Source organism: Marmota flaviventris, chromosome 10 (genome assembly GCF_047511675.1).
Source record: "Marmota flaviventris isolate mMarFla1 chromosome 10, mMarFla1.hap1, whole genome shotgun sequence".
Classification (NCBI taxonomy): Eukaryota; Metazoa; Chordata; class Mammalia; order Rodentia; family Sciuridae; genus Marmota; species Marmota flaviventris.
In genome coordinates, this window is record NC_092507.1 from 99,973,274 (window position 1) to 99,985,439 (window position 12,166).

Consider the following 12,166-nt stretch of genomic DNA (forward strand, 5'->3'; position numbering starts at 1 on the left):
TATAAAAGAATTTTACAAATGATATCCATTATATAAACTATCATCCAATAATTATTTTCTGTTCTCTTGCAGGAATTGAGAAGTTCAGAGGACAGTATTTCCACAGTCGAGACTATAAAAACCCAGAGGCATTTGCTGGGAAAAGAGTCATTATAATTGGCATCGGGAATTCTGGAGGGGATCTGGCTGTAGAGATTAGCCACACAGCCAAGCAGGTTTGAATCAGTGATTTACTTTGCTTCATTCTATCTTCAGTCTCACCAGGGAGATAGACCCAACAGAGTATAGATGGCTGCACACTGCCCACTAGTGCCACTGGCAAATATAGGGCTTGGTTTCATTGCTTCAGTTGGCATTACGGTAGATGCCATAATGGTTAGAGTTCCATTACTCAATTGGCTTCATACTAAGGAATAACTTCACTGCTTCAGGTTGCACTCATGATCCCAGTTATCCTCTCCTGGCTTTGATGAAGATCAAATATTTGCTGGAAGAGGTTGGAAGAATGCAACATTGACAGTGTGAATTGTCCATTGGCCAGAAGAAATGCCATGTTCTCATATACACATGTGGAAAGCACACTGTGGTTATTGAAAACTTTTCATTAAAAATTTGTGGGTGAATTTCCTTTTTGCCCCCCAAATGGGGAAAAAAGAAGCAACCTAATCTTTCCCAAAACAATGCGGATATCGGCATAAAGAGTGTCTGCATAGTAGCATATGTGAACAGATTGTGTCCGCCTTTGCACAGAATGGCAGTCATTTCAAAGCAACTTCTATCTCCTTGGTTTTTTTGTTTTGTTTGTTTTGGTTTCTGTATCATAGATTTTGAGCTTTGAAGAAAGTGTCTTCACTATAAACTTCTAGGAAAAGGCATGCTATTATTATATTTTTGTCTTCATTGAATCATAACTTTATTAGTAATAGGTGAATGCTTGGTTGTTCTTCAGTAACTTTAATTATGCTATACTTCTTTATAAATATGCTTCAAATTATTTTTTAAAACAGAAGTTTAATGACACAATTTTGTTAAATGACCCTTACCTAGCAACTTGGTTCCAATAATTTCTCAATACTATTTTCATCTATCAATATATAAGTGATCTCATATGTTATTCTGTGAACTAATTCCACAAACATTTATTAGGAAGTAATTATATAAACAAGAAAGAGTAAAAAACACATGTGGTAGAATGATGTACAATGTAGGTAGTGGGGATCCATGCAAAAGTCTTCTTTCATATCAAGTGGTCATTTCTAAGGAAGCTGGACCTAACCTGCACTATGGAATTAAAATTTCCCAGGAACAAAATATTCAGAGTGTGGAGATAAGGTAGCCATATTTGTGAGAAAGCCCTGGGAAAACACATAGCAAACACATCTGCATAGCAGGGGCAACATCCTCACAGCACTAATGCAAACTGAAGAAATTTAATTGCTGAGTTCTAGCTTTTTGCTTTACATATTAAAATGTATTTATATTTAAGAGAAGTTGTTTGTAAAGTCAAAATTTTTAAATGGGTCTATAAATTTCAGTGCATAACAAAATTTTGGTTTAACCCTGTGGTATAATGATTTGTGAAAGCATCCCTTTCTCATCAGGTTAATTTCATACACAATTATACTGATTTAACAATTTTCCTTATAAACCAGATTTATAAATATATTGTTTGCTTAAAACAAAGTATTGATGGAAAAGTTGACATAAGTATGACAGCCATTAAGCATTTATTCAGTGTTTACTGTATGCCACACTTTTTTTATAAAAATTATCACAGCAGTCTTGTGATGTAAGTGTTGTTGTAACTATTTTATAAATAGGGAGCCCTTGAATTAAGGCTATAAGCATTAAACTAAATCATCTGAATCCCAAGACCATGCAGGCTCTTTCAACTGTGAAATGTAAAAAGCACTTAAATCTGATAGGGCTTAAAATTACTCTCTGTGAGGATATATGTGTGAAGTAAAGAACTATACCTTTGTAGACAGGCATCTTTTTACGTGAGAGCTTAGACAAAGACTATGAAACAATATACTAATCTACAGTAACACTCTAGAAACTTCTTCCAGGGGGTAAAGTTGAAAGTGTAATGTTGAAAATGTCCTGATACCTCTGCCAGGTAATTGAATATCAACCTTAATCCATTCTGAACATGTATTTTTAGCCAGAAAAGAACAAAGAATTACTGAAAAATTTCCTGGGTTCTATTAGCAATCTTTATTTTTTCCCCATTCAATAATCAATAGAACATTTCTTAATAGGATTTAGAGTCAGTCAGATGTGGGTTAAAAATTCAGTTTGTCTCTTAATAGCTATATGTTCTCTGGCAAATTTTTCATCTTCTTGATGTCCCTCACCCATAAAATGAGGATAACAGTGGCTTCCTCAAGGGATTGTTGTGTTACCATTGTAAAACACATTAGTCAGTGTCTCATGCCTGTAATTTCAGCTACTCAGGAAGCTAAGGCAGGAGTTTTGCAAATTTGAGGCCAACATGAACGACTTAGAGAGACCCTATATCAAAGTAAAGTAATAATTTTTTAAAGAAGGCTAAGGATGTAGCTCAGTGGTAGTGCCTTTGCTGAGCATACATTTGGCCCTGAGTTTCATCCCCAGCACCTCAAAAAAGAAAAAAGAATACAAAGAACTTAGTATCCAGAGTTACAGGTCACAAGTCTCATTACATGAAAGTAACGATGATGTGCTGAGGAGACTAAGAGATGTGCAGGCTAACCCTCCCACTGTGAAGAAAACACAATTGGACACAATTGGAGAGACAAATTAAGAGCATAGAAAGTTTCACATCATATAAATGACATAAATGGTAAATAATAGTTCTTAATAATGCAAACAATGTCAATGACAAAAAGACTGGAGATTTTGGATTAAATGATATCCAGTTGCTTTCAGTTTTATTATTACATGATTTTTTTTTTTTTTTGGTACTCGGGATTGAACCCAGGGGCACTTAGCCACTGAGCCACATCCTCAGCACCCCTTTTTTTAAAAATATTTTTTTAAAGATGGACACAATATCTTTTTATTTATTTATTTTTATGTGGTGCTGAGAATCGAATCCAGTGACTCACATGTGCGAGGCAAGTGTTCTATTGCTGAGCTATAACCCCAGCACCCTCAGGACCTTTTTATATTTTATTTAGAGATAGAGTCTCACTGAGTTGCTTAGGACCTTGCTAAGTTGCTGAGGCTAGCTTTGAACTCATGATCCTCTTGCCTCAGCCTCCAGAGCCACTGGGATTAAAGGTGTGTGCTCTGCTGCACCTGGTCTATTGCATGACTTTTTTTAAAAAAATATATATTTTTTATTTGTATATGGTGCAGAGAATTAAACCCAGTGCCTCACACATGCTAGGCAAGTGCTCTACCACTGAGCCACAACCCCAGCCCCATAGTTGCTTATGACAATACAATGATCTTGACATATCATACATTTGAATCAAATGGGGTATGATTTTTAATGAGTCCTATAGGTGGTAAATGCTAGTGAAGTTCAGAGAAGGGAGAGAGAATTATCAGCCTGAAAGGTCAATGGTATTCTCATGGAGGATGCAGACTTGATCTGGACCTTAAAAATGAATGGGCTGAAGAAAATTCAAAAGAGGAGGACTTTTCAGGCACATTGGCTTTAAACAGAAATGTAGTGGTAGATCACAACAAGACATATTCTTTGACAGTGTTTGGGAAGGAAAATTTTTAAAAGATTGTTCAGAACTAAAATGCCACACTAGTAAGTATGAACTTAAATCTTGAAGAAAGTGAGAGTGCTTTCAGATAGTGAGACAGAATGACAAAAGTGAACAATATTTCCCATGCCTTAGGTATTCCTCAGCACCAGGAGAGGGGCTTGGATCCTGAATCGTGTAGGGGACTACGGATATCCTTTTGATGTGGTACACTTTTCTCGACTTAAACATCTTATATCAAAGATATGTGGTCAAGCATTAACAAGTACATTTTTGGAAAAACGTATGAATCAAAGATTTGATCATGAAATGTTTGGCCTGAAGCCTAAACACAGGTATGTTCTCAGGATGGGAATGGGTTTGGTAACAGCCAAGGCATAAGAATAAGGACTGTTCACACAGGCTAATAAAGCTACCTCTACCCATACATTAAGAAAACATTTTAAAAAATGTTTTTTACCTATCAACCACAGAAGATCAAGATCTGCTGGTCTCACTCTCATTGACATTAGTCATTTTCTTATTCTGTCAGATATCAGTTCTTTTTATATGGTGCCCAACAACAAAAATGTAATAGAGGGCAATGCCTCATTCAGTCATTCAACAAATATGGGGTACCTGTTGTGAGCAAGGCATTATATTGGGCATGAAAATACAGAGAGAAAAGACATAATAATAAAAATAACACCCTGCCCTTTTTAAAAAAAAAAAAATTGAGACAGGGTCTTACTAAGTTGCAAATGGGACCTCTCTAAGTTCTAAGGCTGGCCTCAGACTTTTTTTTTTTAATATTTTTTAGTTGTCAATGGACCTTTATTTATTTATTTATATGTGATGCTGAGAATCGAACCCAGTGCCTTGCACATGCTAGGCAAGTGCTCTACCACTGAGCCACCACCCTAGCCCCCCACATCTTGCCTTTTTTTGAAGACTTTAATTAGAAGCACAGCAATGAGCATATATATTATCTCATTTAATCCTCACAAATGGCCCTATGGGTCAGTGCCATTTTTATGTCTATTTTACAGATATAAAATATTGAAACTTAGAGAAACTAAGTAATTTGCCCAAAGGCAACATGAGTAACAAATGGAAGACTTCAGAAATGGATCTTACCTTAAATATACAAATGAAAAGACAGACAACAGAATATGACAAAGAAATGAATAGAATGCAATGAGAGTCTAAAGAATGAGTTCTTATATAGCCAAAGGCACATTATGAAAGAATTTCTATATACTGACTTTAAATGACTTTTTTCCTGTCCAACTTTTTATTTTTGAAAATGTTCAGATCTACAGAAAAGTAGCACAATAATAAATACATTGAACATCCTTATATTTTACCTAGATTCACCTATCATAATAGTTTGCTATATTTGCTTTTTCTCTCTTCCCTCATGAAAGATAGATCCAAACAATATGTAGTGTACATACATACTTAAGTACACATTTTTTTCTGAAAATAAGTAAAAATCATTAAGACATACCCCCCCAAAAGGGCATTCCTCCATTTCAGAAATTTAACATTGATAAAAATACATTTTCTAAAATGTTGGCATATTCAGAGTTCCACAGAAGTCCCAATAATATTCTTTTCTTTTTTTTTTTTTTTTTTTTTTTTTTCCTTTTGGTACTGGGGATTGAATCCCGAGAGTCACTTTACCACTGAGTTATATCCCCAGCCCTATTTATTTTTTATTCTGAGATAGGGTCTCACTAAGTTGCTTTGGGCCTTGCTAAATTGCTGAAGCTGGCCAAAACTTAAAATCCTCCTGACTCAGCCTCCCAAGTTGCTGGGATTACAGGCATGCATCACTGCAATCAACCCAATAATCTTCTTTATAATAAGCTTTTCTTTTTCTCTTCTATATCCAGAATCCTAAAAAATGTTAATCACACCATTTCACTTAGTTGTCATGTCTTTTTTAATTTGAAATAATAATTCTCTATCCTTCCTTTTTTTCATACTAGGTATTGAAACTAGGAGCGCTTTACTACTGAGCTACATCTGCAATTCTTTTAATTTTTTTTTTTTTTTTGAGACAGGTCTCAGTAAGTTGCTAAAGCTGTCTTCCAACTTGTAATCCTCCTGCCTCAGCCTCCAGAGTCACTGGGCTTATAGGCATGCACCACCATGCTTGGCCATTCATTTTTTTTTTTAATATGGACTTTTATTCTCTTCCTCCTCCTTCTCCTTCTCTTCTTCCTCCTCTCCTCTCCCTATATCTTCTTCCTCCTACTCTTCTTTCTTTTCCTTCTCCTTCTTCTTTCCAAGGCATGGTTTTTGTAGAATACCTCTAAATTTTTAGTTGCATTGTATCTTAGCATATATACTACATAAGTGATATTATCTTCTTAGTGAATCCCATCAGGACCCACATGATGTCAGTTTATTCTATATTAATGATGCTAAATTTGATTGCGTTTTAAAAAGTGGCATCTTCCATGTTTCTCCAGTATAAAGATATTTTTCCCCTTGAAATTAATTAAATGAGATGATACTGGGACACTGTGTTCCCTAACAACTTTTCATTGAATTATTTAAGCATGAATATCTTTTGTAGTTGCAAAACAAATTGAGGTTTTATTGAATAATAATAGACAAGCAAATAGGGTCAGCATGTAGCATTCTAATTGTAATAGCTTAGAATAGCAAAAGGCACATTATACCCTGAGAGTTGCACACAGTCTGGTATACCTAGACTTATATGGCAAAGCTTGAAGAGTAGTTGAATACATCTCTAGGTGTATAAGGCATGAAACCTTTTGTATGCTCTGCTAAATAAAAAGTATGAGGGGCTGGGGATTCAGCTCAGTGCTTGACTAGAACACACAAGGCTCTGAGTTTGGTCCTTAGTCCTGAGGCAGGGGAACAAAAAAAATAGTTTGGCATGAAGACAGCAAATCCATTCAAGTGAGTGACATATTAACAACAAGTCTATAATCTATTTTACAATGACCAGGCATGTATCACTGCACCTGACCCAATAATATTCTTTATAGATTCTTTTCTTTTCTAAATCAAAGGATCCTAAAATCTTGTTTATTTGCCTTTCTTATTCCAAGGCAAATGGTATAGAGGGGATATGAGAAGGGAGCCTTAAAGACAACTGTAATTGTTCAGGTGAGACAGTGAGTAAACAAAACTATTCTAGGAATTCTTCTTTATTAAGAGAGAAAGAACAAAGGCGTGGTGAGCAGATATGAGACAGTTTTGTGGCTTAGGCAACTATGTGGATGGTGGTACTACTAGTGAAAAAGAATAGGTTTAGAGAGAAAGATGAAATCATGAGGTTGGAATGCAGAACAGAATCTTCCTAAAGGTTAGAATCAAAGCAGATTTAATTCAACAAATCAGGTATAGTTGTAAAACGTATAATATTCCTGAGGCTAGGCCAGGAAGATGATAGGATGAGGGTTCTCAGAGCCTGCTGACTTAAGTTCAGGAATTAAGACTGTTTTAAAACTGAATCAAGAGGCTGGGACTGTAGCTCAGTGGTAGAGCACTCGCCTAGCATGCATGGGGCACTGGGTTTGAGCCTCAGCAGCCCATAAAGCTAAATAAATAAAGGTACTGACCATCTACAACTAAAAAATTAAGATTATTTTAAAAAACTGAATCAAGACTTTTTTTCTAAAGACCCAAGATACTGGAAACCTGATTTATTTATTTTGATACCCTTATTCCATACTTATCATATCCAAAGTATTCCAAGAGAGTTTATAGAAAACTATTTTGATAGAAATTCTAAAATCCTAGGCTGCATAACATCAGTCAAGTCATTTAATTTCTCTAGACCTCAGTTTCTTCATTCATACAACCTGGATAATGACATCTATCCTACCAGCTTCATAGAGTTTGTGTGACTGTCAAAGAAGTTAATACATGGAAATGTAATTTAAATTCTAAATTGCTGTACATATGTAATTTATTACACAGTTTGGAAAATGAATGTCTAAGTCTACCTCTTGGGCCTTTGAAATTAGAAATGAAACAATATTAACAGCCAAGTTCTGTCAGACTAATTGATATATGAACAGAAACTATTGGCCTATGGCCTTAAGATACCACAGAGCATTATTATAACTTGAGAAACCACATATGCACTCCTCAAATAAGACTCTTGTTCCTTCACTTTGGGGAAGGAAGGTATTGCCTTCCCCTTTCAGTGACTTCCAGAGTTCATCCTTTTCAGTCTTGTGTCCTGAAAAGCTGACATAAAGTAAAACTGGTGTAAAGTGGGACTTTTCCAAATTTCACAGGTAAACTGAGGGGAAACCATTGATGTATTGTTTAACCACCTCCACCAAAGCAAAAATTTACTTACATGATTTATTTCTCTCTTTCCCTTTCTTTCCATCTCTCGGTCACTCTCATTTCTCATTCTCTTCATCTTTATTGTCACACGTAGAGCTCTGAGCCAGCATCCAACAGTAAATGATGATCTGCCTAACCGTATAATTTCTGGCTTGGTGAAGGTGAAAGGAAATGTGAAAGAATTCACAGAAACAGCTGCCATATTTGAGGATGGCTCCAGAGAGGATGACATTGATGTTGTTATCTTTGCAACAGGCTATAGATTTGCCTTTCCTTTTCTTGAAGATTCTATCAAAGTGGTCAAAAATAAGATATCCCTATATAAAAAAGTCTTCCCCCCCAACCTAGAAAAGCCAACTCTTGCAATCATAGGCTTGATTCAACCCTTAGGAGCCATTATGCCGATTGCAGAGCTCCAAGGACGCTGGGCTACTCAAGTATTTAAAGGTAAGTGACAATAAAAATTCACTCCTTAATTATTTGGTGATGTTTAGTTATGTTTCTGTGCTTGATTTTAAAAAGCAGTATGTTTGACCAAAATCTTTAGAGCTGCATAATATCTAGCACAAAGTTAGTACTAGAAAACTTATTTTTAAGTGAATCTAACGTAATAATTGATAACCATAGACATATCTTAGAATCACCTGGGATATTTTCCCAGCTTAGGCATGCTTTGATCTTATCCCTGGTGATACTTATTCAGTAAATGTGGGAGGGGCAGGCACAAGATTTTTGACAATATTGTTCTCCAGTTAATTCCAATGTGTACTTCAGATTAGAATCCACTCATCTAAATTTTAGACAATTGGTATATATTTGTGAAGTAAAAGAATTTCATCTTTCATTATGAAGAATGTCAAATATAGAAATGGTGTGACTTAATTTCATACAATAAGTTAACACTTGGTAGATTAATCCAGAATGTAGAATATTCAACTTTCAAATCCTTACATCCTGCCCCCGTTTATGTCCCCTCTTTCAGTTTTGACTAGAAGTACATAAGGAAAAAAAAAAACTTTGAGCTTTGGGATAGTAGGCTCAATATGAGTCAGCAGATGATAAGGGATCCAAAAGGCTTCTTTAAATCTAGCATCATCCCAGAACATCATAATTGTTCTCTAAACTGGTCAGATTACCAACTAAAGACATTGTAAAAGTGAAACTGGAATTCACTGAATAAGGAGAAAGATAAGAATGGTTTAAGGAATGTGAAAACATATCATTTGAAATACAAATAAAGTTACTGGAGAAGTTTAGGCTAAAGAAGTTAATATCTGAGAGTTCTCTTCAAATATTTGAAGGGATACTCATTGGATAAGATTTAGACTTACTTAGTAGAGCAAAGAGTCAAACTAGAACCAAGGAATGAAATGTTGAGGGTTGCATAATATCAGCTTAACATTTAAAAAAAAAGACATTTTTTTCTTTTATTTTTTTTTATCCATATAAAGTTTTTTTTTAATTTGTTTTTTTTTTTTAGATATACATGTCAATAGGCTGTATCTTGACATATTATATATTAATGGAGTGCAACCCATTCCAATTTGGATCCCATTCTTGTGGTTGAACATGCTATGGAGTTACACTAGTCGTGTATTTATATATAAGCATAGGAAAGTTACATCTATTTAATTCTACTTTCTTTCTTATTCTCAGTCCTTCATTTCCCTTTTTCTAATCCAGTGAACTTCTATACTTTCCTCCCTATACCCTCTTGTTATGGGTTAGCATCCACATATCAGAGAGTACTTCAGCCTTCGGTTTCTTGGGACAGGTTTATTTCATTTAGCATGAAATTCTCCAGTTCCATTCACTTAATGCCAAATGCCATAATTTGATTCATCTTTATGACTGAGTAATAATATTCCATTGTGTACATATGCCACACTTTCTTTGTTCATTCATCTGTTGATGGTACATAGTTTGGTTCCATAGCTTTGCTATTGTGAATTGAGCTGCTATAAATATTGATGTGGCTGCGTCACTGTAGTGTGCTGATTTTAAGTCCTTTGGTTATAAACCTATGAGTGGGATGACTAGGTCAAGTGGTGGTTCCATTCCAAGTTTTCTGAGGAATCTCCATAACTGCTTTTCAGATTGGTTAGCACCAGTTTGCATTTTCACCAGCAATGTGAATATACATTTCTCCCCACATTCTTGCTGACTTTTATTGTTACTTGTATTCTTGATAACTGCCGTTCTGACTGAAGTGAGATGAACTCTCAAGTGTAGTTTTAAGTGGCATTTCTCTAATTGCTAGAGATGCTGAACATTTTTCCATATATTTTTGACCATTTGCATTTCTTCTTCTGTGAGTTGCCTGTTCAGTTTTTTGCCCATTGATTGGGTTATTTGGGTTTTTTGGTTTTTTTTTTTTTTTTTTGGTGTTAAGTTTTTTGAGTTCTTTGTATATCCTGGAGATTAATGCTCTCTCTGAGGTGCAGATGGTAAAGATTTTCTACCAATCTGTAGGCTCTTTGTTCAAATTCTTGATTGTTTCCTTTGCTATTTAGTTTAATACCTTCCCATTTATTGATTCTTGATCCTATTTCTTGTGCTTAAGTTAAGTCAGTTCCTGAGCTGACATGATGGAGAGTTCAGCCTACTTTTTCTTCTAGTAGATGCAGGGTCTCTGGTCTAATGCCTAGGTGAATGAAAACTTTCCTGTCAACCAGTGCCCTTTCAAGATGGATTGGGCTGCCTCTGAAATTGTAAAGAATTCAAACATCATAGGAAAAGAATGTCACATGGCTAAATGGCCATTAGAACCTAACCTCCATTAGAGGTTAATGGAGGAGAGTTAAGCCTCAGAATAGAGAGAAACCATATGACTTTGTAGTTTCTTTCTAAAGAAGAAACTCTTTGATCCTTTAATTATAATAATAAAATCTTCTGTCAATACCAGTGTTTAATTGAAACTATTCAGTGTTTTTGTTGGAATTATAGCTGTTTGCCAGTGAAGATTTTTCACGGTAGCAGAGGGGAAAAATGCAGTGGTATCATAGTTGATAGGCAAAAACTATCTTTCCAAATGTTTGCCATTTCTTAATTCCTTACAGTCTATGCAGTAGGTCATGTGCTATTTGAGAGCAATGGACCACCAATCAAACATAAGTAACCCATGAGGTTGGCTTAATCCTAGTCATATTAAATGGATATTTTAATTAGATCAATTATGTAAGGAGAGAAAGTTTCATTAAAATAGGTCAGAGCATCTTAGTATACTTGAAGCAACTGGGACTCTTATTCCAGGCCCAAATGACTTGCTAAGAGGAATTGGGAACATGAGTATTTGGAAGAATCTGCATTATGGATATGAGAGTAGGTGATCTGAAGGGAAATGTAAAAAAAAAAAAAAAATCTTAGCTTCTCATGGTAGCAGAAGCCTAGCACACATTCTTCCAACTTTTGCAAAGATGGAATCTTCAGAAGAACCCCTATGACTTTACCAAACTTTCAATATGAACCCTGAGTTTTTTACTCTAGCTATAGCTTACCTGGGTCTACTTACCAAATTCTTGTCTTTCTCATCCCTGAATTCTATCTTCACTGTGTCAATTTCAAACCTTTCAGATGAACTAGTTTCTCCCAGTCTTTCATGCCTACCCAACTCAGCCTGTCCTCTTCTTTGATCTGTCCTCTCCCTACCAACTCTCATTTTCCTTCTTCCTTTGTTCTCTGGAATTATTGCCCTCTTGTCAAGAAAAATATTCCATCCTTTTCTAGAGCACTGAACCCAGAACCTTACCATGGATAAAATCAAGTTTCTTTGTTCTTTGCCTGTTTTGCAGTTCTCCCAAGGGTTCTCACTCAGCAACTTTCTTTCCTTGGAAACCATATCAAGTTATATCAATTCTTTGTATCACAAGAAGGTATTACATCATAGGACAACATTCAGGTTCTGCCACAGATTGTTATATCTGCTTTTTCAGGTCCATCTTGCACTAATCTTTACCACACATCCAATTTTCTAGAAGCACTAGATGACTTACCCACTAAGCAGCAAATATAGGAGATACCCTTGTACCTGATATTCTTTCTTGGTATGCCTTCCCTTTAATTCCTATTTACACAGGATAAACTTATGCATATGTTGTCCCTCCTTTATTAGTATATTGAAAGCTCTTTAAATAAAATAATCA

At 35.4% G+C, this 12,166-nt stretch overlaps 2 protein-coding genes across 9 annotated transcripts in view; one reads left to right on the forward strand and one right to left on the reverse strand.

Annotated features, from left to right (window-relative positions):
* Positions 1-12,166, reverse strand: part of LOC139707272 (uncharacterized) — a 136,828-nt gene that overhangs the window by 110,791 nt on the left and 13,871 nt on the right. The gene's annotated exons all lie outside the window — the stretch shown is intronic.
* Positions 1-12,166, forward strand: part of LOC114080441 (flavin-containing monooxygenase 5-like) — a 32,064-nt gene that overhangs the window by 13,241 nt on the left and 6,657 nt on the right. Inside the window, exons 5-7 of the mRNA XM_027922053.2 lie at positions 73-215; positions 3,840-4,039; positions 8,119-8,471. Of these exons, the coding sequence (XP_027777854.2) occupies positions 73-215; positions 3,840-4,039; positions 8,119-8,471 (696 nt within the window). The remainder of the gene's footprint in view (positions 1-72; positions 216-3,839; positions 4,040-8,118; positions 8,472-12,166) is intronic.